General features: G+C 42.2%; 1 protein-coding gene across 3 annotated transcripts in view; it reads right to left on the bottom strand.

Moving 5' to 3' along the window:
• The window catches only part of SENP5 (SUMO specific peptidase 5), a 36,878-nt gene extending 15,095 nt beyond the window's left edge, over nt 1-21,783 (bottom strand). For 2 of the 3 annotated variants that reach the window (XM_075004426.1, XM_075004428.1), the window contains exons 1-2: nt 14,443-14,550; nt 3,353-4,944 (exon numbers count right to left, since the gene is read on the bottom strand). In XM_075004426.1, coding sequence (XP_074860527.1) covers nt 3,353-4,913 — 1,561 coding nt within the window. In that variant the 5' untranslated portion in view covers nt 4,914-4,944; nt 14,443-14,550. Of the gene's footprint in view, nt 1-3,352; nt 4,945-14,442; nt 14,551-21,635 lie in introns of those variants that run through there. The other variant, XM_075004427.1, reaches the window with a different exon arrangement.
• Nucleotides 21,784-25,386: the final 3,603 nt, after the last annotated feature.

The raw sequence follows: 25,386 nt of genomic DNA, 5'->3' as shown, positions 1-25,386 counted from the left end.
CAAAACAGGCAAACACAGGCCAGATCATTTTATTTCGCCACAAAGCCTCCTCCGCCATCTGTAACATCCAAGGTAAAATTTAGTTGAGCCCAATTTAGATATTTTGGCCACATCTACACTACTGTAATTACTGTGGTAGAGTTAGGGCAAAGCAGATTTGTCAATGCTGCCCTGTACAGCAAAAAAAAAAAAAGGGGTTCCCATTATTATAGAACACAAGTTCTACCAATAGCAGGTAGGTCAACAGAAACATTCTTCTATCAACCTGTGTCTACACCAGGGGTTAGGTTAGTACAGCTACAACACACCAAGGTGTCAATTTTTCAACTGAGCGCTGCAGCTGTGTTGGCCTAAACTTTAAGCATAGGCCAAGCCTTAACTTTGCATCCCAGTGAACTGAAATGCTATTAAGCCAACTGAACTCCTAAGCTCAGGATTCTGAATTTCTCTGCAACATCTAATGACGTTGTCAATACTTTTGATGCAGCTGCATCCCTTTACATGTCTGAGTGGTGCCACATCTACACTTAAAATTGAGATCAACTTAGCTGCATCATTCAGGGGTGAGAAAAAACTTCACTCCACTAAGTGCCATTGTTAAGCAAACCTAAAACAGCATATATGCAGCTAGGTCGAGAGAAAAATACTTCCATTAATCTACCACTGCTTGGGGAATGTAGATTTACCACAGCCACAGGAAAACCCCTTCCACTGATATAAGCAGCGTCTACACCATGACTGTGACGCCGTAGCGCACATAGTGCAGACATACTCTACGTGGCTACATAGAAACTTAGGCAAATTTAGCAATTTCTTTCTAAGACATTTCTATAAAGGCAAAAGCCTACTGTTGAGATGATCATATCATAAAAACACTTTTTTTTATTGGTCAGTAAAAAAAAAAAACAAAAAAAAAAAACTTCATCTCCACTAGAAGGGTTGCCAATATTGCCACACTGGCAAACCTTTTCTAGCACAGACCTGACATGAGCAATCAAAAATAACTTTCTGTGCCTCAGGAGTGCAGGATTCTATTCCTACCACTTTATTTAGTGTGTAAAGGCTTGTCTCGAAATGGAGCAGATCCTGATTAATTCCACACTTACATTCTGTGACTACACTTATTTCAGAATAAGGCTGCCTTGATCCTGTCTATAGCTTAATCCACTTAACTCAGGAACCTCCACACAGACACTCAAACTAACACAGCTTGATATTTATTAATTTACTAGCTGTTACATAATTGCTGACTACTTTTAGGTTTTCTAAGGATGCTGATAAAATGTAGTAAATGACTCAGTGCTTCCCCCAAATCAAAGATTTTTTGTTTTTAACGCTACGGAGGCTGGGCAGGCTAAAAACAGTCTCTGTTGTGTAAGAGATTTTCAGTTCTTGTCCCCAAAAGTAGGACTACAGATTGAACTTCTCTAAATGTGGCAACATCTGTAGTCCGGCATGATTTTATTTAGCAACATGTCCACTTAGGGTGTGGCCAAGTTTCCCATGGACCCACAAATTTTGTTTACGCCCACCAGTCCTGGCTCTCAGCGTTTTGTGCTGTTATTTAACTCTAATTTACCTCTAAATGCCTTTAAGAGCCCAGTCAGCAGTGGAAGTGTTGGTAATGCTGCTAGACAATATTGAACTCCTGTGTTTGCAAATTCTCTCATTCAGCATCGGTCAGCTCCAGAGGGTGCTGGACTAGAGAGGTTCAACCTGTACCGTAATTTTAGAATAGAACAAACATTCCTTAAACCCTCCTGAGGCAGAGTGATTTGCTCATACACAGTAAGCATAGATGCACTGTTCCTCCACTGTCAGTTCTCCACGGAAAGCAAGCCTGAGGGAAGCGAGGGACAGAACGGCTTGCACACCGGGGTGTTCAATGCTAGACCATACTTTGCACTCAGCTTTCCGCTTCTTCTGACTATGTTTTGGAGGATCAACTATAAAAATGCTTCCCAACAGTATCTGGGGCAAAGAGTAAGTGTCAAATTTAACAGCAATCCTTTAACGCTCCTTGTCAAAACGAACATATAGCAGGCTGCATTAATAAAAATCAACTGACCCACAAATGGGAGAGCTGTTGGACTCTGTACCAGTATCTTCTAGTTCAAAAGGGAGTGCTAATTCTTACTGCATTGTTATATGTCGTGTCATTGGCTATTTCTGTATATACAACACACTTTGAATACAAGTCTTTGTATTATGCTCCACAGTAAAAGGAACCCCATCAAGCAGTGTCACCTCATTTTGTAGGTTTGGAAAAAAGGTTTACAAACCTAGTACGAGTGCTTCTATTTCAATATGACCCATTTTACTAGGATTTAGACTTGACTCACAATCACATCATTGTTACTGTTGTATTTGCACGTTTAGGGTATGAAAACCCAGAAATGAAATCAACTGGTTTGATCTCATGTTTAAAACTAAATGATGTTCAGGAATTACATGGGCAGTAAGCCTAGGGAAAAGCAAATTAGACCACTAGAAATAAAATTTTTCACAATCGTATTGCCAATAGCAGAACAAGATGCCCCGATGCTTTTAAAACCAAGCATTTGAACACTACATTGTCCCTTTATAACCTCAAGGTAAAAACATTCTCTAAATTTAAAATGCTCATCAATATGCTTCACAAGCAGCAATTTGACTGCAGGTCTCTAAGCCCATGGTGTCCAATACACTTCCCGTTCACCACATGCGGCGAACAGGGAAGCATGTTGTGGCGAATGTGGGTTGAGATGAATGAGGGCTGGTGCAGAGGCTCAGAGACACCCCAGCACACGGCGTGTGAGCTCCCCAGCCGCTGCCATTGCACAGCACCTGAGAAGCCACCGCACAAGCCCTTGGAGTTGCCATGTGAGCTGACACACCAGCTCTCAGGGGTGTCATGGGGCTGGGTGGCTCCAGTGAGTCACAAGAGGCTGGGGCAGGAGTAAAGCACTTGGCTGCAGGGGGGAGGAAGAGAGAAGCAACATGTGGCAATTGGGCAACTTCCTTTTGGATACCACTGCTCTAAACAAAGTAGAAAGATGTGCCATTCAACAATTGTTCAAAACGAAAAACCTTGTGTCAGTTCAGCATTATACCCATACCTCAGATAGCATCATTCAAAAGCTAGCAGGCTCACTTATGCTAACTGAGGAAAACACTACTAATTTCCCTTCCCACCACCTTCCTCATCACAGCTTCTGAGCCCAGTGAGAATATTAAGCTACACACTTCAAAAGTCATGGTGTGTAAAGGACTTAAAGTAGTAATGAAATTTCAAATGTTCCCAACTTCATATGCTAGATCCAACTAGTTCCAAAAATAAGTAGGAGCTTTATGACATATGCAAAGAGTATACCACAAATCCATGTTGACAACTGCTCATCAGTCACATGAGACACTTTCTGACTGTTCCTTCTGCCGCCCTTTCGAGTTCCTGATTTTAATCCCGTGCTGTCTGGTAAAGGCTCCTCTAGAGGGCTTTTACAGTAAGGGTGATCTAGTAACTTTGTGCTAAAAACGTCCAGATTTATGGAGCCTTCGACTTCCATCTGGCAAGAACTGTCTTCATTTTGTACCAGCTCCACCGATAATGGTCCATTTACAAGGTTATTGTTCATATTGGAATCTCCCTTGCAGGATTCTAACAATATCATCTCATCAACACGCACAACCTGATTAGATTCTGCAGCTTCTTGACCTGAAATTGCAATTCCTCTCTCTGTTACGGGGAGGCAAATACCATCATGGCAACCGTCCCCTGCAGAAGCCTCATTTGTTTCTGTCCCGTGTAGGGTCTCTGTATCCAAAGGAGCTGTTTTGTGCAGCTCTGGGTGGAAGATTTTAATACTGTCACCTCTGGATGCAGGTTCCTCAGATTGTAGCTCACTGCACTGTAATGCACCCTGTATAAGGCAGATGTCAGATGCAAGTGTCTTATTCTCCTCAGCTACAGGTCCTGATGTATTATTGTTCATATCTGATGAGGTACACAAGTTCCAAAAGGAGTTACTTTTAGATTTCCAGCACGAAAACCACTTACACTGTCCACCTTCAAAATCTCCTTGAAGGGTCTCTTGACAGTCCCAAGTAACTTTCTCCACCCAGCTTGGCTTGATTTTACTTGATTTGCAGGTTTTGCTTCTTGCTCTAAGTTTGAGGGATTTTATTATTCTATCCCGAAACCTAACCACAGAAAGTTTCTTATGCATCATAAATACAGGGATCTTTTTTACAGTATATTGGTTAAATTTGGACCTCTTTTTAGTAGTTGAGGGGCCACAAGTCCCATTCTGTTCTAGCCTCCTGGAACAGCACCTTCTTTTACAATTGTTTAAGATTACTATGACTGCATTGCCTTCATTATTATTGCTTTCCTCTCCGCTGTGCGTGAAACAGCGCTTCCTTACAGGTAAGACAGCATCGTGAAGCCCACCATCAAAGGCGCTGTGGTCAATGCCATGGATGCAGCCAAGACCAGGGTCTGCTTGTAATCCAGTGACTTTGTTCAAGAGATCTTTACCCTGAAAGGATTCATTGTCTGACTTCTTTATTGACTGTGCACATGGGCTTCCCCTTTTGCCATCAGAAAGGGGCTTTTTTGCCCTTCTGGATATTTTTGTAGAAAGGGTGCCACGTTCAGCAGTTGTTTTCTGATGGTTCTTTGCATTTAGAAGCACTTGAGGAACCAACTCAGGCTGGAGTCTGAGTGCCTTCCGTCTGCATCGGAGAGATCTGTATGATTTGTTCCAGCATAGGCTCACAACTGATGGAGCACTTTGTCTTTTTCTCTTAGCTAGGAAAAAAGGCTTCTTTTGGAAGCAGTATTTCCTGAGCCCCCAAAACCCAGTGGTCCATCTTTTAGAAAGGAATAGCAATCGACTTCTCTTCCAATTTAAATTTCTTCTATGTTCTTTCATTTTTCTGCTGCATTATGATCTTGAAGAGCAGCTGTAAGAATAAGAAACACAACATTACACCTCAGATAACTTTGAATGCAAAGCCACAATACATGTTCCTCTGGGAGCATCCCTGTCTGCAATTCAAAGCGCCTCCCAAATCCCCACTTTACTTTGAAAGTTCAAAGATAATGGTTGCAACCGTTTTCTCAATGTGTCACGTCTCGCCTCCCAGTCTTAGTGTTTAACTGCTCTCCAGCACAAAGAACAGATAACTCCTGGCTCAGACGACTTCTCCCCAATCCTAATTTTAACCCAATTTGGGCTAGTCAGGCTCAGCAATGCCCCCTTCTGTAATGCACAAATAATATTTAACTTCCATCACAGAAGCTTTAAACCACGTGTTCAGACAAGGGTGAAAGTAACTCAAGTTTGTTTGTTTTTTTGTTTTGTTTTTTTTTAAAAAAAAAAAAAAACAGGCACTGTCCTATTACAACCCAGGTCCCTACCAGCCCCCTGCTGCCTTTGCTGCAGTTCAATCCTCTTTTGCCAGAGCTGCACACCCACTTACTGTCACCTCTGCATTTAAGCCTCAAAGTTAGCCACAAGCACATTGTTTCCATCAGGGTCACGTGAAGCCTAATTATTGTATAAGAAACCTTAAGTTTTGTGGGGCCACCCTCTGATGAGTCAATACACCAGAAATTCTTCCAACTAAAATGTTCCTATTCCAGGCAAGAAGCTTTCTTCACTAGAAATGAAGGCTCTCTATAGCCAAGTTCACTATAAAATCATTCCTCTATATTTACAGGGCAAGCTGCCATAACCAAAATTAACCTCTAAACTAACTAACAAAACAGTGCCAGCTCAAGACACTGACTGATCATTCTCCCTTTCGCCACTGCAATGACTTGCATCTCAGGTGGGCACATACAGATAAAACAGGGAGGGAGTGTATTTAGGACCACAGGAGACTGTCAAATTCAAAGGTTAAGGGCCACATAATACTATCACTTCACCCACATTGGATGCTTGCTGCTCAGGCACAGTTAATGGTCTAACCAGCAACATCAAATGTCCATGAAGCCCAGAGAAGAAAATGCTATTCCATGATCCTTCTGAGAAGCAGAGTCCACTTCTGACGGAGGTGAACAGAGTATGTGAAAGGTTCACATCACTGTGGATCAGAACAATATTTCAACTAGCAATGGGAATGGAAAAAAGCACCAATGGGGGGGAAAAAAAGGGACGATTGCAAAGGTGTCATGGAAACACACACACACAGGTTAGCTTCACTCAGGTAGCGCATCCTTACCGTAAAGGCCTACTCATGTTACTGGGTCCGCAATGGGGCTATATCAACTGCGTGAGGCACTGGTACTTCCAGAGGGATATTCCCCCATGGCTCTCTACACGGCACCATTCTGTGAATTATTTTGCAATACACTGCAGAGAACATGGTGCTGGATGGCATCTCTATTCAAGTAAGCAACAGACATGCAGCAGAGACCACATCAAATCTGGGGTTGCAACACAAACTGGGTGATGACTTGCAGTAGTGAAGAAAGGAGCAGTTAGAGGGCGAGTACTTACAGCCATAGGGAACTGCAAAAGGGCACCAGACGACAATTAGAACCTCTGTTCATTAGCTTGCATTCCATCCAGACAGGTTATGAACCCTGACTAAAATGGAACCCAACCTCAAGCCTGTTTCTTCAGGCCGGGCCGAGCCAGCCAGCCCATGTTCAAGTAGATAAAACTCAATTGAAAAAAAAAAAACCCACGATTTTAGTTAGTCTTCATTTTTAAAATAAATATATTTAAAATTAAACTGGAAAGTATGACTGCTTATATTAAGGCTTATGCCTATCACAATTAAAATATAAAAATATTCAAGCATTACAAGTTTGTTGCTGAAGTCTCAAAGAAAGCCCATTACTCTGTTAGAAATTACTGGCTAAGCACCCGGAACCAGAGTTGCTGAAATGCTAGACTCATTTCTGACAGCAGTAGCCTCTTTTGCCAGTACACAGAGTATACTTTCTTCAGTTGTCCAAAAAGTTCAATTCAGTGATTAGTTCATTCAAAGTTAACAAACCAAGTGGGTTCTGAAAAAGCAGGAAGGCTTGTTTTCGCTCTTCAAACAATAAATTAAAAAGAGGCATGAAGATGAGATCCACCAGTTTTGAAACCTTGAAGGACATGGTGTTCAGAAACAACCAGTTAAATTCACTAATTACAGTTAATATTCCTGTATTTAATAAATCAGTTTTAAGTGCAAAAGACATTTTGATAAACTTTGTGGGTAAAAAAAAAAAGAATACTAAAATGCTGTAAACCTGCATTTAATTGAATTCAAATTTCACTCAACATAGTTTTACATAAAAAATTAAACTAGTAAATAAATGTTTCATTCACCATTTTCTAGCATTGTACCAAAAAAGGAAATTAGAATGTGAATACACATATGGTTATATTTACGTAAGCAGTTACATAACTTGACCATATCTTCTTGGTTAACAAAATACAAAGTTTGTTGTAAAAGGCTATACTTAGTTGCAAATCAATGTGTTTAAAAGGCAACCAAATTACAACTACTTTCTTTGGAAAGGTAACTAAAAAGGCAAGACAAGATCAAAATGGCTGCTTTAAAAATCAGTCCACCAGTCTAGGTTTGCAATAGGGTATCAGGTAGCTGCAATGAAGACGTACTCCAACTGGAGTCTGAGGTTTCTGAGATCTTTTCAGAACAGTAGTAACGGGAGCTGACTGGGCCTTTCATGTAGCACCAGCAGCAGCACTCTTGAACCTTCTCAAGAAACACCATCACCCTCCCTCTGACCCCGAACCAGCAAGCTGCATCTACTGAATCTACCCAACGCTTGCCAGGAATTTCCTTCATTTCCCTCTGGAACAATGGCTCCAAACTCATTGTCCTTTGTCTTTGTGTCTTACTAGTTCCCTTTAACTGACACGGAACTTTCCAGAACCCTCCTTCAGATTCCTGTAACATTACTGACTGGCAATCTCTGGTACTCAGACACCGTGATGAGCACAGAAGGGGTCCTGTGTCTCGCAGTCTCAGCTATAAAAGTATCAGTCTAGAAGAACTTCAGGAACACACCTTTCCACATTTTTAAGACCCAGTCTAATGGACAATCTCATTTGGAGTTGCTGGTTCGCTTTTAAATCTTGCTACTTTGTAACACGGCAGCTGACACTAGCCTTCTCCACAAGTGATGCAGCTTCATCAACGGAAACAATCACATTGTCTGGACTCTGGGTTGCTGCTGGCTCTTTAATCTGCATCAGGGCCTAGACAACTAGGGCTAAAAATGATTGCAGCTGCCATTGTCTTCTGCACACTAAACTGCATTAGGGATAGCAGCAGAGGGGGATTAGTAGTTTAAAAAAAAAAAAAAAAAAGAGGCAAACTTGAGTTTTTCCTCAGACCAGAAGTATGACAAAGCTGAAATGTGATTACTGTTGCACAACTGTGTCACTACCTGTTGCACACTAGTCCAGCAATTTAAAAATGGGACAAAGGGGCACAAATCAACATAATACACTTTTGTCCAAAAAAAACTGACTTACTATTGTTCTAATACTTTATATTGTTACAAAGATTAACAATGATTTCCCTATATTTCAGTCCAGGCATTCTGAACACACAATGTTTAGTAAATTTCATTATTTCCCATTCATCCTTTGCTAGTCAATTTCTTCTGTCTGGTCCTGCCCAAGGGGGAGAGGAAAACATCTTTTTTAAAAATATAAGAAAAAGGCCATCCCCCAAATCTTCATCTCCCAGGTTGTAAATTTCTATTTGGTATCCCTTTAAAGAAAAGGTTTCTATGAAATAGCCATGTGTTACTGTAACTCTGAAAAGGCTTCCTCTTTTGATTATTATTAGTAAAGCTGAAAACACAAAAACTATATTCCAGATGAAAACTTTTTATTGAAAAAATAACAAAGTAAAGGGGTTTTTCAGATTTAGTTTTTCAGTGCTGCAGGAACCACCACTTACTATCTTTTAACTTGAAAATATGTGGGGTAATAGCTAAAAAATGCACTAATGATAACCGAGAAACCATGCTGGAACATATTTCTCAGCAGAGTTGTACAAGTGCCTTAAAATAAAAGTGCTCACCACTTTACCCTACAAATAACATTTCATTAAAACAGTTAAATGAAATTAACATTAAGAAAAGCCATCAAGTAGCACTTTAAAGACGGACAAAATAATTTATTAGGTGAGCTTTCGTGGGACAGATCCACTTCTTCAGACCATAGCCATACCAGAATAGACTCAATATTTATGGCACAGAGAACTAAAAATAGTAATCAATGCTGACATTTTTGGTTCTCTGTGCCTTAAATATTGAGTCTGTTCTGGTATGGCTATGGTCTGAAGAAGTGGATCTGTCCCATGAAAGCTCACCTAATAAATTATATTGTTAGTCTTTATAGTGCTACTTGACAGCTTTTTTGTTTTGATAGTATGCAGACTAGCACCGCTTTCTCTCTGTTACTACTCAACATTAAAAAATTTAGTCTTAAAACACCAAAGAAACTGTTAACATATAGCCAACACTGCCATCCTTAAATCCATCACAGTACATGGCCTATGCTGTCTAGGATCACTTGCTGCCAGGTCATGTTTTCTTAGACTGCACCTATACCAGCCATAGAAGCTGACCGCTGATACACTCCCAGCAACCTTTCTCCGTGTGGCTAGACATGGAAGTTGACTGTGGATAAATCAGTTGTGCTTCTCCCATTGACCTTCCTTATTCCTCACCTCTCATGAGGAGGCTGGGGTTGATGCTGACCCCTCAGAGCGTCATTTTGTGCATGCGCAAAATCAAATCATGGAAGATTGACCTTCAGCGGGTTGATCTTCCACACTAACGTGGCTCTAGCCTTAGCTACAGTAGGGAGGCACAGCAAGATGACGACAGCACACAGTTCCCCTCCTCTCTGAGAATACTCCCACTCTTTTGAGATGTTAACTCTACTGTATTTTATTTACGCTGCACTGAAAGAATGCTTCCATTTATTTCCCCTTATTTGACAAATACTGATTATTGTAAACATGAGATAGATTACTTATGGTACAACACTTGATGAACCGGCAAAGGTGGATTCTTTTTTTTTTTAAATTGATGTCAAGAAAGAACCTGGCATTAAAAATTGTAGCTTGAGAGCAATTCAGTATTAGCTAATTTTGAAACCAAGGCACTGGTTTGCAAAGGTGTTATGAACCACTATAAACTTAAAAGAAAAAAAAAGTAACTTTGGTACAATTGGTCCTCATACAATAAACTTTTTTCGGTTACCATATTAAAATTAAAATGTAAAAACTGCCAGGATACTTAAGTCCAATTTTGACTCTAATGTGCACAGCTAGCACTTCCACCAATAAACTTAATACTTCTACTCGAGTACAGAAACTCACTTTAACATAAAGGGACACATTCTGCACACATGCAACAATTGTTAACCCCAAAGGACCTTTTTCTTTAATGAAATATATTTAGTACATATGCACACCATCCCAATCATATTTTAGCCAACATTATTGTTAGAGCAAAATTAACTACATGCATTCCATTAATAATTTCAAGGTTGTAGCTGGGTCACTAAATTCAGCAAAATGAAATATTAAAAAACATTTAGCACATCTGAAACGAACTGTGATTATTCTTTGCTTTGCTATTCAGCCTCAAGCTTACATCATAATAAAAGTTATCAGAAAATTTTCACAGCTAGCTTTGATATGAACAGAAGACCACAAAAAGAAAAGTTTTGTTTAAAAAAAAAAAAGATACTGAATGACTGAAATATGGGAAACAGAAACATTTACTTCATACACAATGAAAATGAGGGATAGTCTCATATCACTGCACTGGCAACTACTGATGTTTAGCTCAAATTTAATGTTATTCTGTTTGTATAGATTAAGGTCTGCAATACTGGATATAGTATCCCTTCACTTCCTGTTCTAAACTTCTGTGCCTTGTTTCTGCACATCACTGAATAACTGCTGAGTTTTGAGTAGCAAAATAATCCCTAGAGAGCACACTTTGGTTTGAAAGACACTATACACATGTAAGATATTACAATGTAAAAATGAGTGTATTAATATGATTGCCAATAAAAAGCTGAGGTGAGGCACAGTTAGTCCAAAATACAGGTTTTGTACACATAAGGCCTTTGTTAGAAATACTTGAATGTCATCTTAAAGTGTTTAAAATTGCAAATTTTTATTTGATTTTCTAATCATGTGAAGCAAATTCTGCCATCATCATCACAATCGCTGTATCAATGCAGGAATGTGCAACAGACGAATTATAGCAAGATTTGTCTATTTTCATTATCCAAGAGAAACTCGAAATCTACATACCAGGCAGCTCCAGGATCAGGAGGTTGCTGAATATTAAAATATTACAGATAATAGGGAGGATCCCTTCACCGCCAGTTCTCTGACAATAGGGGCGGCACTACAGCAGCACTCCCTGCTGTGAAGCCCTGGGAAGCCCAGCTCACGGAGCACACCTCCACCTGTGCAGTCCACTCCATACTCCAGCCCAGGGTCAGCAGCTCCTAGCGAATCAGGCCCCAGCCCATGCTGCCTCCCCATGCTCTAGCCACCCATCCTGCTGCACTCCCCTCCTGGGTTAAGCAGCTCTCAGTGGCTCAGGCCCTGGCCCATGCCATCTCCCCGTGCTCCACCCCATCCATTTGGCTACACTCCCCAACCAGGATTAAGCATCTCTCAGTGGCTCAGGCCCCAGCACATGCTGCTGTGCAGGGGGGCTGGCACGCAGCAGAGGGGCACTCTCCCCTTCCCCGCATCAGTGGCAGTTGGCAAGCAGCCCTGGAGGTTCCACAGCCCAGGCCCAGGGGATGATGGGGAGCTGTGGATGCAGCAGCATTGTCTCAGCTCCCCATCCACATCCCAGCGCCAGTGCCTTCTTAAAAAGAGAAAGCGACATTAATGACTCAGGCAGGACAGGATCCCTTCGCCACCTGTGAGTAACACAGCTCCCCTGGAAGAAGAAACCTGGGCACTGGGATAGCGCCTGGTGGCTGTTATTGTTAATGTTGGTTAACAATACTGAGAGTACCAGTTGACTGAATACCAGTTCAAACAGATTCTGCATTTACAAGGGATTGAGAGGGTTTCTGAGGTCACCTACAGAGTTTAAGTTTTGATTACAAAATTAAGAGCCTACTTCCAGAGCTGTCAAGCACCCACAGCTTTCACTCACTCCAAGTGAAGTTGCATGTGCTCATCACTTTTGGAAAAAGTGTTCCTGTCTTCTGAACCATGCAGTGAATGAAAAGGTAGCGCCAAAAGGTGCAAACTCTCCTCTTCGTGTCATTGGTGTTAATACTGAAGACATCTGGGAATTAAATGCCTTCAAAAGGGTGTTGTACTCAATGTGACAGTAAATTCCATCCCTTTCAAGACACTCAGTGGGAACAGGTATCCACATATCCAACTTGTGTTTTTATCCCTCTGCAACCCACAGATCTCTATTCAGCTTCTTTCTGCCTTGCAGCTCAGGTCCCTGGTGACCATTCTGGCCACCAGTTCCTTGGCACCAGCTGTCAAGCTCTGAACAGTATCATGTGCTAGCATAACCCCACAGGGTAGATGGACTCTTCTGCTGCTCTAGTAATACCATCTTCCCAAGCAACAGTACCTAGGTCAAATGATGTATACTTTCATCAATGTAGACATGTCTACCCCTTGGGGTTAGGTCAACATTGCTCTGGTGCTCTAGGGTATAGATTTCAAACTCCTGAACACAATAACTATGCTTAGCTGAAGTATAAGCCACACCTTCAAAGCTATGCAATGAGACAGCTGAATCTTTAGTTTACTAAGGGAGATGCAATGCTGGAAATCTCTTCAAGAGAAGACTGGAAGGCCAGGAAGGAGGTTTGACAGCACAGCATGGTTGAGCATTTCCTACAATGAAAAAATTATTCCAAAAGTTTTCCTCTGCTTCTGACACTACCAAATCAGCCCAATCTCTATGAACATTTCCAGCCACCAAATTTTTTCTTTACTTTTGCGGATCTAAAAAAATTCACACACTACAAGAAAGAGTTCACCTGACCAATGCTAACCAAGACTTCACTTGGCCTAGTGTCCTCAGGGGGGAATGTACTGAGGGTGACTAGACACTCTGGCTGCCACAGCCATGGTCAATTTTAAGCAAACCAGCTCTAAGTGTATGCATTTCTTAGTAAGAGAGAGACTGGAAACGAGAGTAGGCCCCACTGTCCACTGCAAACAGCTAGACTCCTGTAGAAAAGTTTGCAAGTTCAGGAGAAGCTGTTCACTATGATACCTTGCATTTGAGTTACTCCTTGCATTTTACCCTGATATCAAATAAAGAAATACACCAAAACAAAGATGCAAAATATCTCAATTCAGGCAAGACTTATGTGGTTTTTGGCAAAAATCCCCAATGAAATTATACTGTTTTTTGGCAAGTCTATAGCCAGTCTCCAAAATTTCCCTGCACCTTTCCCATGACCATGACAAATATAGCAAAAAGCAACCATAAAGAGCAAATAATGAGGCATCTTGTTCCTTGTTATAACTTGCAGTAGTACTGTCATAAAGACAATAAAACTTTTAAATGTTAATTTTAACCATTAAAGATTCTTTTATGTGTGCGCTCAGAGAAGTCAGATTTTTTTCCTTGAAAACTGGGCAAAATACTGTGAGCAAGTCTCCTCCTCATCTCCTCAATGGACGTCACAGAAAGCGTGTTTCAAGGAAACATGGAAACCAAGACACATGGAATAACTCTTGGCTGACTCAAATCACTCTCTGCATAAGGTAAGAGACCCCCAGTAGCACTTGCTGGAGAAATAAAGAAGGAACACCTAGATATTCCCTCCCTCAAAATGTAGCACACTCTGCCCCACCAACACACACAAAATCCAGGATCTCAGCTTCCCTCTTATACTCACATCCTCTCTTCCTTCCACATCTCCAGTTATCAGCCTCACACCCCAAATTATGGGCAGAGTAGCACTTGCCCCAACCACCCAAATCTGAGCACCGAGCCAACAGACCTCTTGCACTCCCCTGCCTCAACCAGCCCCCTCCACGCTGGCCCCCTTGCACTCGCCAACCAGCCTCTTCCCCCTCCCCGCACGCTGCCCTCCATGGGTTCGGCCCCTTGTACTCTCCAGCCCCCCTCACTCACCAAACCGGCCCCCTTACACTTCCCAGCCCCTCCCCGCAACTGCCCCCCACGCTGTCCCTCTGCTCCTCTCGGACTCTCACGCACTGGCCCCTTTCTATTCCCCAGCCCCCCAACTGCCCACCCCCTTGCGCCCCCAACCAGCCCCCCACGCGCTGAGCCCCTTACACGACTCAGACCCCGCAACCACCCTCCGCCCCGCCCCGCCCCGCCCCCGTGCGCTGGGCCCCTTGATCCCCACAACCGGTCCCCCCCACGCGGTCCAGCCTCAAAGGACCCCCAAGTGGCGGCAGCGGGAGCCGAGCGCCGGCCCGTACCTCTGTCCTTCGGGGTTCCCCAGTGCATCCCGGCCGCAGCAATGCGCTCCTGGCACCCCCCACCGCTGCAGCGCCTCCCGCCGGCCACTGAACAGCGCCTCACGTGGGCAAGTCCCTGCGCACTGCGCCGGCGCACACTGACTACCTCACTGTCCCGCGACAGACCCCGAAGGGAGGGAAGCGGTGAGAGAGCACGGCGAACAGCTCAGCGAGTGCGCAGGTGCTCGAAGAAAGAGCCTGGTTATGAGTGCGCATGCGTCGCGTATGCCCCCCCGCGCGCACACCCGCGCGCTCTCTCTCTCCCCCCCCTCCCGCGCAGCAGGGCCAGGGCACTGCAACACGCCTTTGCCACCACAGAGGCCTGGGCTAGAGATTTAAAAGGGACAGTCACAATTAAATGCATCTATTAATAGAACCTTCAGTTCCCTCCGTGGGACTCCACTCCGGCGAGGTCATTACGCCTATGAAAGCCCCAGGATCACTCCACAAGTCCCGGCTTTTCTTTCTCTGCACATATGGCAAACCTACACTGCCCCACTCCTCTCCCAGAGATGGTCTCAATTCTCACATCTACAAGCCCTTCCAATAATAAGCTCAGACAGCTCCCCAGCCACCCACACAGCGTTCACTGCTGCAAAGCAAGGCCCATACAGACTTTAGAGGGGTAAATCCAACATCTGTCTGAAAAGCATGGCCCTCAGCCAGAGGGAGATTCCCCCATTGCAACTTGGGCCCACTTTGAAAGTAAACCCATCTTCAAAAGAATCCTTATTCCCTTTATTTAATGGGAAGGATTCTTTCAAAGATGTGGTTTACTTTCAAAAGAGCAGCATCTACATTGGCTTTCTTCTTCCGAGAGAAGTTCTTTTGAAATTAGAGTATGCAAATGAGGTGCTGAAAATTCAAATTTATACCTCATTTGCATTTTCAATTACCTCATTTGCATGCCTCTTTCGAGAGAGGAATGCAAGTGTAGACACACCCCAACACTCAGAATTCAAAGCAACACGGAGGGGGAGGTTTGGTTTGTCTTCTGAATATGGAGGCTTTTGCAGGGAGAGGTGTGTGCACGTGCTGCTCATCCCCCATCTGCTTAGTCAGATAATGAGCAAAATTCACCCTTACCTGCACAAACAAAAAATGCAGAGCTTCTCACTTTGCATTCAGTTGGGCTGTGTCTACACAGGCACAAATCTTCGAAATAGCTGTATTTCAAAGATTACTAATGAGGCGCTGAATTGAATATTCAGCACCTCATTAGCATTAGGACACTTCTGGCTACAGCGCTTCTAAAGCACCGCTTTTGAAAGCGCACGGCTCAGCACGGCTACACAGGCTCCATTTCAAAAGGACCCTGCACCTTTTGAAATCCCCTTATGATCACTGATATTCAATTCAGCACCTCATTAGTAATCTTCAAAACATGGCTATTTCCTGTAGACACACCCTTGGGGATCTTGACTCCCATTCCTATCTGTCTTCCTGACCCTCACACTGTCTTGCTTCTTTTACATTCTCCCTTCATGCCACCTCCCCCTCACTGTTTTCAGTCCTACATCAGCCTTCACATTTAATTACCATGTATTTCCATCAGTGTCAGTTTACTATATCGCAACTCCTCACTTCCTGCTACCTTCTCTCTGCATCCATCTTCCTCCTGCCCCCCAAATTCCCCTCTACTCCTACCTGCACCTCTTCAGTCTCTTCTGCTTCCCATATTCCTCAAACTCTTCTGATATCCCACCTTCCACCTTCCCCACTGGCCCCACATCCCCCTGTCCCTTCTCATCTTCCTTTCTGCCACTTTTCCTTTCCCAGTTGTCCTGCTGCCTTGTCCTCAACTTCCTGACCCTAGGAGAGACCCATCTTTCCTGAAGGCAGCCATTGTTCAGTCTCACTGGAAACAATGGGAGATGGCAGCCATTGCTACTGAAGGCACTACTAAGGTCACCATATGTTGGGTTCGCAAAAAGAGGACACTGCATCAGGGGAGAGGAAGAGAAGGAGAGTTCAGCTGGTGGTGTGGGAGAGGCTACCTGCCGCAGGGGTACGTGCTAGTGTTCCCTGTAAGCTAAGTGCTTGGCTAGGCTGCCGAGGTACCGGTACTCAGTACCAGCAGGTACTGCCACAAAAAAAGGACTGGCTGACAACTCTGAAATTAGTTGTTAACTGTATGGGGCCTATTATGCACACATAAGCAGTGCTAATTCCAGCAAGCAGCAGAGTGATTACAACATATCCCCATCTACAGACACTTTTACCCAATGATGTTGAATTATTTTACAACTATACATTCACTTTGAGAAATTCTTGTCATTGTTTCTTTCAGAGAGCACCCAAAGGCCAGAACTGTGAGCCTGTCGAGGCTCCTTTTTTGATCCACTGTGCTTCAACACATGTTCCAAGTCCTCTCCTCCTGTGGTGCAGCTACAGCCAGAGATTTCTTTAGGTGCAGCAAAGAGGGCAGGATTTCTCTCTCCCTATTTGATGGTCAACAGGTAATGATCTCCTTGTGTCTCTCAGCTTTCCTACCTGTGAAATGTAGATAAAACTGACCAGCTTCACAGCTGCCCTGCAAGAGCAGCTGTATGGCATTTTGGAAATAAGTTATTATATATGCAGTGAGGTTTGGCTGCAGGGGGAAGGCCCATTTTCTCTGACTTGGTAACCTTTGCGAGAAGAACTACAATAGCTCCTCCAAGCAGAAGAGTGTCAATGCAGCAGGGAATGTTGAGAGGCAGCCAGCCCACATGGACTTTTCATCAGCTTTGTGGCATAGGTGGCAGGAAGCACGTAATTTGAGATTATACGATATCTATTGGCATGTCTGTTTCTCTGGGTATTGAAACTGGATTGGTAAATATTGTAACAAAGAAGCAAAGCATAGGAATTTTGTGACACAATGGAGTGATGGTGCACACAAAACAGCAGGTTTAGTGCCAGACTGAGGCTTGTTGCTTTATTGCTATTCTATTAGGCAAAGTGGAAATTGTCCAGAACAACTCTCCCTAAACACTGTGCAGCCCTAGGCAAGCATTTGCTCTTTTGTATGATAAATCCAGTCCTGGCAGGGTTGAGTGATCAACAAGTGGTTTACAAAAGCCTCTGGCCTTCATGAATCTTCCATCAACATCAGAAAGGAAGTTGGGCTGCAGCAAAGTTCAGAGAGCATAGGTGAGACAAGACTTTAACTTACAAGTGAATGGAAAGAGGAGTCTTTCTTTAGCTGCTTGATACAGAAGAATGGGTCTTACCCATGAAAGCTCCTTATCTAATACATAAATTCATTAATCTTTGAAGGTGCTACAGGATGGCTTGTGGGTTTTTTTTGTTTGCTTTTGTTTTTTGGTAGACACTCCCAACAATTCTTCCTGGCTCTCTACTTTAGTGCAACACAAGCTTCGCCTCTAAAGCCAGGTCTTATCTTAGCACTCATTAGAATTATCAACCCCAAGCATTTAACACAGTCACAAGTCAGACCCAAAATCATCAGATTTAAAAAAAAATCATAAAAATATATTTAGGGTTACTATGATTTGTCTTTTGCACCATTAGGATGTGCTCAGGTTTTGTTTTCAAGCTTTTTTTTTTTTTAACCCTGCACCCACAATGGCTAGTAACGAAAGATTTACATAGTCTTCGGACAACAGGCAACGCTGCTTTCAAAAACTCACCAAACAAAGAAACTTGGTGACAATGAATCATGAAGAGAAATGCTGACTATGGTCCTGGTAGCCTTTCTGTGTTTAAACTTGAGCCTGCATGTGTATTGGCTTTACTGCATTTAGCATAGGCTGGATTCAGTTCCTTCAGGATTAAAGCAGCTTTGAAATGGGCATAGATGAAATACCCTACTCCTACGGGTCATCAGTGAGAGAGGAACTATGCAAAGGGGCAGTCTCTGCCCTATATGAGCGAGGTCACACTGGCAGGATACCACTATTTTAAAAAAATCAGGACTACACTGCTGTTCATGTATCCCTGTCAAGTATTATATCAGTTAAAATGTTCAAAAACGCTGCTGAAGCCACTTTGGTGAAATTTTCAAAATCACCTGTTCTCTTCAACATCTGCTTGATGGTTTAAGAGCCCTACTAGCCAGAGACAAACAGTGGTACTCTAGCTCTTGTTCTGCTAAATTCAAACATTTATAGTTGTCTGAATTATGGTGTTTATAAAGATTTCGGGTGGAAGGCAAATCTAGTCTGAGGGAGGAAGGATGGCCCCGTTGTTTGATCGCTAGTGTAAGGCTTGGGCTGCTGTGAAGATAAATGCACTGAAGATAGTGAGGTGCTCAGGTATTACAGTAACAAGGACCACATAACATATATAATAGAAAGAATCCAAGGGAAAATACTTCCTACTGTACATTACAGTATCTTTGAGTTACAGAAATTACATTGAGTCAAAAAGAGTTCTGCCACCTGGGAAGATTCTGATTCACTATCTTCCAATTTACTGGAATATTTTGCATTACAACAATATGGCTATATTCTCTCAAACTAAATCGCATCTGTCAGACGATTAGAAGAATACTCCTTGTAAGTAGTGGTTGCAGATGGAGTTCAGCTGGAACTCTTATGTCTCTCACTTGACAAACTGTCGACCTATTTACTAAAGCCATGCTGCTTTTAGTGGATATCAGATTATAAAAATTTATTTTATCTGAAACAAAATAATGAAAATGGAAAAAGAGAAACTTATTGGAACCAGGCAACACTGTTACTTCTCTTCATATTTAAACACTGGCTGCTATACGACTTGAAACACTAGGCAAAAGCCTCATATGCAGAAACTTAGACTCTAAGCCAGAATTTTATACCATTACTGTAGTAGCTTCTGGACTGCTGTGTACAGTGACAATTCCAGTAAAACAAAGTAATGTATTACAGTGAAGCTGTATTAAGAACTAACAGGGGGGAGTTTATAAAACCAAAATGTTCATAAAATTGAACATCATAGAATCACAGAACACTAGGACTGGAAGGGACCTTGAAAGGCCATCGAGTCCAGCCCCCTGCCCCAATGGCAGGAAGGACTGTCTAAACCATTCCTGATAGATGTCTATCTAACCTGTTCTTAAATATCTCTAGCAATGGAGATTCCACAACCTCCCTTGGCAATTTATTCCACTGTTTGACCACCCTGACAGTTAGGAACTATTTCCTAATGTCCAACATAAACCTCCCTTGCTGCAGTTTAAGCCCGTTGCCTCTAGTCTATCCTCAGAGGCCAAGAAGAACAAGTTTTCTCCCTCCTCTTTATGACACCCTTTTAGATACCTGAAAACCGCTATTATGTCTCCCCTCAATCTTCTCTTTTCCAAGCTAAACAAGCCCAATTCTTTCAGCCTCTCTTCATAGGTCACGTTCTCTAAACCGTTAATCATTCTTGTTGCTCTTCTCTGGACCCTCTCTAATTTCTCCACATCTTTCTTGAACTGAAGTGCCCAGAACTGGACACAATACCCCAGCTGAGGCCTAACCAGCGCAGAGTAGAGCGGAAGAATGACTTCTCGTGTCTTGTTCACAACACACCTGTTAATTACTACACAAAATGTCACAGAGTCAGAATATAAAGGAAGGTCAACTTGTTCTTCATCAATATCCCTTTCACAGTACGATTTCCTCCCACCCCCACTTCAGAAGAATGGTTCCTATAACACATCTTTCATCAGACTGGTGTTAATAGTCAAGGATCTATTGTATAACCTGGGAGAAGGGCCAGTGTACAGTACTGCAGAGAGTGACCTCTCACAAAGAGAGTAAAAGGCTTGGGCTTTTCTATAGTGATAAATGGGAAGCTTTGGAGAGAGCCAGTGGTAACTGGTGCATCCCCTGACCACCATCAAATTCTTGGAGCAGGCCCCCCATCAAAATTATTGCCCCCCCTTTGAGCTAGAGGCTGTGTAAATCTGGGGCCTGTCATTTCTGTAGATGGGGCACTAAGTGATTATTCACAACATTGATGTATTTCAAGGGATATGGCAGGAGATTAGTTTTTACTACCAACTGCAGCTCAGATGTGCCCGTGCATTTGACATCCTTGGGTTTTTTAAATACAGGTCAGGTTAGCAGCTTGTCCAAAAATGAGGGAAGTAATGTGCTAAAGGTACAGAGATCATCTTGTCCACCATTCCTCCTGTCCCAACGGCAAGTAACAGGAGGGACAGCAACAGCACTTCATTGTCAGAGCACTGAACCCTCTCAGAACGACTGCATCTACACTTGCATTCCTCTTTCAAAAGAGACATGCAAATGAGGGAAAGCCAAAATGCAAATGAGGTTCAGATTTACATACTGGGTGCCTCGTTTGCCTATTCTTCTTTTGAAAGAAAAGCAGTGTAGATGGGGCTTACGTTCAAAAGAGCCGCATCTTCAAAAGAACCCTTCTTCCCACAGAAAAAAGGGTTCTTTCGAAAATGGGGTTTGCTTTCGAAAGAGCTGCATCTACAATGCTTTTCTTCTTTCGAAAGAAGCTCTTTTGAAAGAATATGCAAATGAGGTACCAAATATGTAAGTGTGAACCTTATTTGCATTTTCTATTTCCCTCATTTGTGTGCCTCTTTCAAAAGAGGAATGCAAGTGTAGACACAACCAACAAGAACATTGGTAATAACAGCACACTGTGGGCCCCATCTTGCAGACATTTAAACTTGTTTGAGTAATCCCATGGGATTATTCATGTGCATCAAAGAGCTAAGCCTTAGGTGAGTAACTAACCTTATTAGCTTGTGGCTTCAGTGTCTGGTGTTTGAAAGGCACTCAGAGTGGCTGACAGCACTTGAACTTCAATTTGGCAAATGGGTGAGGGTTTAAGTTCACTTTCTAGGAGTAATCATTTGTGATGATCAGTGAAGAACAAGTGAGTTATTGAATATACACAGATGATTTTTATATGAAAAAAAATCTCACTGAAGTGAAATGCCTACAATATTATCTGCAATGTTGTAGTGCCTTACAGCTTTGGCTGAGGTCAGGGCCCTCCATCTGCTACTGCTATACTCAAGCAGTGAGTGAGAGACACTATACACAGCCCTGAATTATACTTAAAATTTAGATAGAGGAAGAATGGGGGGGGAAGAAGAAGAACGGGCATGATATACCCACCGTGACACATCCACCCTATGGGGCAATATCAACTTAATTTACCCAACTCCAGCTACATGAATACTGTAGCTGCAGTCAACCTACCTCAGATCCAGTTGTTCTGGGGTGTCCATTGAGTGTGGGGTCAAGTGGAGTCTTCTGTGGATTTCCCTTGCCCTTCTCTTGCTGGTGGAATACTGGAGTTGACCACAGAGTGACCAGAAGTCAATTGAGCAGGTCTTCACCAGACCTGCTAAATCAATTGGGGGGGGGGGGGGAAAAATCAATAGCCACAGTTCTAAGTTCCCAGTAAGTGTAGACATTCTCCCAGTCATCCAATAGCTCTGTAGTAGTGCAATGGATTGAACCCCCAGCTCCTATCCCACTCCCCTACCTGCTAAGCCACTCTAATAGCAACTGGACGTTAACTACCATTCAAGTAGTATTTTATTACTATTTAAAACAGCATCTGCCTCATGATTCTAAAAATAGCCACTCTATGTTTTTATGATTTGTAATGCAATACATGTTTACTACAGGATGTTCAAACTTTTTACATATCGTATTTCCTCCCACTTTACGTGTGTGTTTGTACCACTGTCTTCCTGACTCTCACTACTAAGCTCGCTCGCTCTCTGGAGGATGCTAGATTTTGAACAATCTTGTTTTTATTTTTGAAATCACTGCTCTGATATTTTGATAAAGCACTCTTTTACATATTTGCCATCTGTGAACAGCTTTCCTCATTTCACAGTCTCTTGAGTTGCCACAAAACTAGCCCCAATTATGTTACTTGGTGATTTCACCCATTTAGTGAACATGTTCTTACTTTGCTCTGCTTTGGGTAGCAGCTCCTCCATGGCCTTTCTTCTGGCATCTCCAGCTGGATACAGTTCAGCAAAAGGAGTATGTTTTTGGAGAAAATGCCTCTCAAAGGTTGCATTTTTTGTTGTTGACAATTTTCTCTTTGCAAATGAGACATCAAGGAAGTCCAGACGAAACTGATATAGATGTGAAGGATTGGGTCCATTCAGTTTGAAATTTCCTGTTCTTCTCTTTGGCTTTTCCTTTTTTGAGGACATTCAACCCTACTTTAAATATGCCAATTTTACTTCATGTTTAATTTCAGTTTTCTTTCTTAAAACGCATGTTGGCCTTCACAGCAGGAATGTCACAAGCTTCCTTTTCCTTTTCAAAAAAAAAAAAAAAAAAAAAATAATCAAGACTTTATTAGCAACACAATCAAAACACAGCTATAGTACCATCTACCACAATGCACTGTGCATAGTAAAAGGGAGAGCTATCCAATGTTTCAAGATCACATATCATTTGCTATTTATACATGAGTTGTTCATTTTTGGGGTTACAGATGTTCACCATTTATCAAAATAATCAGTTTTTTTACTTTACAATTATGGAGTGTCGGGAGCCACAAAAGAGTCCTTAAACAGTCACATGTGGCTCTGGAGTCACAGGTTGCAATCCCCTGGTATAGACTGATCCTGTCTAGGGAATGCTAAGTACACAGATCAATGGACTGTGGACAAAGTTCAGTTCTTGTTAGCCTTGTCTAGGCTAAAGAAAAAAGGTCTAAAGCACTTTTAATTAACACTTTTTAAAACTTTGCTTATGACCTAGTGTAATCGGGATTTAATATCTTTAAGAACATGTTAGCTGGTTGTGGCTGATGCTAAGGAAGAACCTGCAACTGATCATACCCAGTTAACATATTTTAAACAGGTATTAAATCATATCTACCCTATTTTTTAAAAATGTTAATTAAAATGTGGTAGTTAACATGTTTTTAAAAAAAAAAAAAAATCCATCTTTTCTCCAAATCTCTTTAGAGCCTGATCCACAGCCCACTGAAGTCAGTGTGAAACTTTGGATCAAATTCAATGGATTTACACTTGTGTAAATATGAAATAACTATGTGAAGACAAAGATTTACATCAGCACAGCCAAGAGCATTTTTTTGCCCAATAAACATTTTAAAGGTGATTGCAGTAACAGCCATTTAGCAAATATTCATTCTGTATGAAGTTCTGCACGTTGCCCGAGCCAAAGACAAATGAACACAGGTAAAGGAAGGAAATTAAAGATCTGAGCTGAATGTCTGAGCAGAGTGTATTGATAATGATCACTCTGCAGAGACCTTGCACCAATGAATCTGGTCAGACAGCGCCCATCAATAAATACCATATTACAGAAAATTCCTAATGCGACCAAATAGAATGTGCTTTATTTCTCAGTGGACTGAAATTGATTATACTTACAGGAGGAAGCATTAGTCTCTGGAAGACTCAGCCACAAAGGACAGCCGTTTCTCAACTTATAATAGAGATTTCTGTCCAGCTAAAATTGATAGGTAGTCACTGGCTGCCATACAGCCAGTGAAATTCTCCTTCAGTACAACCATTCACTCTTGAAAGTGGCAGTTTCAGGTTTCATCATCATTTTCCTATCCAGCTGTCAGTCCCTATAGAAGAACAGGACAAAAGGGAGAGTAGAGATTATTGTAAAGCTGTCCATGTTACACAGAACAGTCAGAAGAAAAAAAAAAAAAAAAAAAGTTATATAAATATACTTCTTGTAGCTAGACATTACAAATCCAGACATCTGTGATTCACAAAGAACAGAAGTACTAGTTACTGTAGAACACACATCATATAAATAATTTTTTTGCTAAAATACTGGTTATATTTTACTTTTAGGAAAAGGAAGCCTGTTATGGACACAGGACTAGGACTAGGCAAAGGGCTAGGGCACAGGACTCTGATTCAGATGGCCCAATTCAGTTCTTAATTTAAACCACAGATTTCCTGTGTAGTCTTGTGCAAGTCATTTAATGTGTCCTCTGCTCAGTGACATTGGGATATTTCTTTCTTACCTTACAGGCTGGTGGCCAGGAAAAAAAAGTGCATATGTGATTCCAGGATGTTCAGACAGTACAGTGATAGAGACCAGATAGATATATATGTAAATCCACAGATGAGTTTTAGGTATGGTAATTTGAAAATAAAGGAAAGTGAACTCAAGTGTTCCCTAAATAAAATTTGGCCCACCTCACTGAAATCCTCTGTAGTGCTGAGTGCCCTCAACTTCCACTGAACTCTATAGGCATTGAGGACGATCAACATCTTGTAGAATCAGGCCTCTAATTTTGCAGCTTGCATTTGCATTTGTTGAACCATTGCACCGCATTCATTCCCACCCCCAACATGAAAAGACTCCTCAAATATCAAATGAATATAAAAAACAAAGGACAACTGATAATCCCCAGGTTTAACCTGACTACATTAAAGGCAGTATGCCTGTGTAAACTACACTTTTATAATACATTAGTGAGTTTATGCTTGCTTGCTCCCTCCCACTAACACTGTACATGTAAATTCCAGTCTAGACAAGGTCCTAGACTCCCAAGTTTCTACACTCATGCCCTTCTTTAATAATTCCAGCCTTATCCCAATGGAGATCATGTGTAGGGTCAGATCCACAGCTGGTATAAATAGGCACAGCTCCATTCAGGTCAATAGAGATACTTGGGTTCACACAGAGGATCTGCTCCATAATCTGGGCATTGCAAACCTTAACATGTTACTGCATGAAGAATCATCCCCAATGAGCAACCCTATTCTCCCATCCACAGCTTGCTGCCAAGCAGGTCCCATGGAGTGCCTGCTCCTAGAGCCGCAACGAAGGGTCCTGTGGCACCTTATAGACTAACAGAAAAGTTTTGAGCATGAGCTTTCGTGAGCACAGACTCACTTCATCAGATGCTGGTCATGGAAATCTGCAGGGCCAGGTATAAATAAGCCAGAGCAAGGCTGGGGATAACAAGATTAGCTCAGTCAGA

Source organism: Carettochelys insculpta, chromosome 10, assembly GCF_033958435.1.
Source record: "Carettochelys insculpta isolate YL-2023 chromosome 10, ASM3395843v1, whole genome shotgun sequence".
NCBI lineage: Eukaryota > Metazoa > Chordata > Testudines > Carettochelyidae > Carettochelys > Carettochelys insculpta.
The sequence above is the reverse complement of the archived record's forward strand: the minus strand, read 5'-3'. Positions and strand labels throughout refer to the sequence as shown.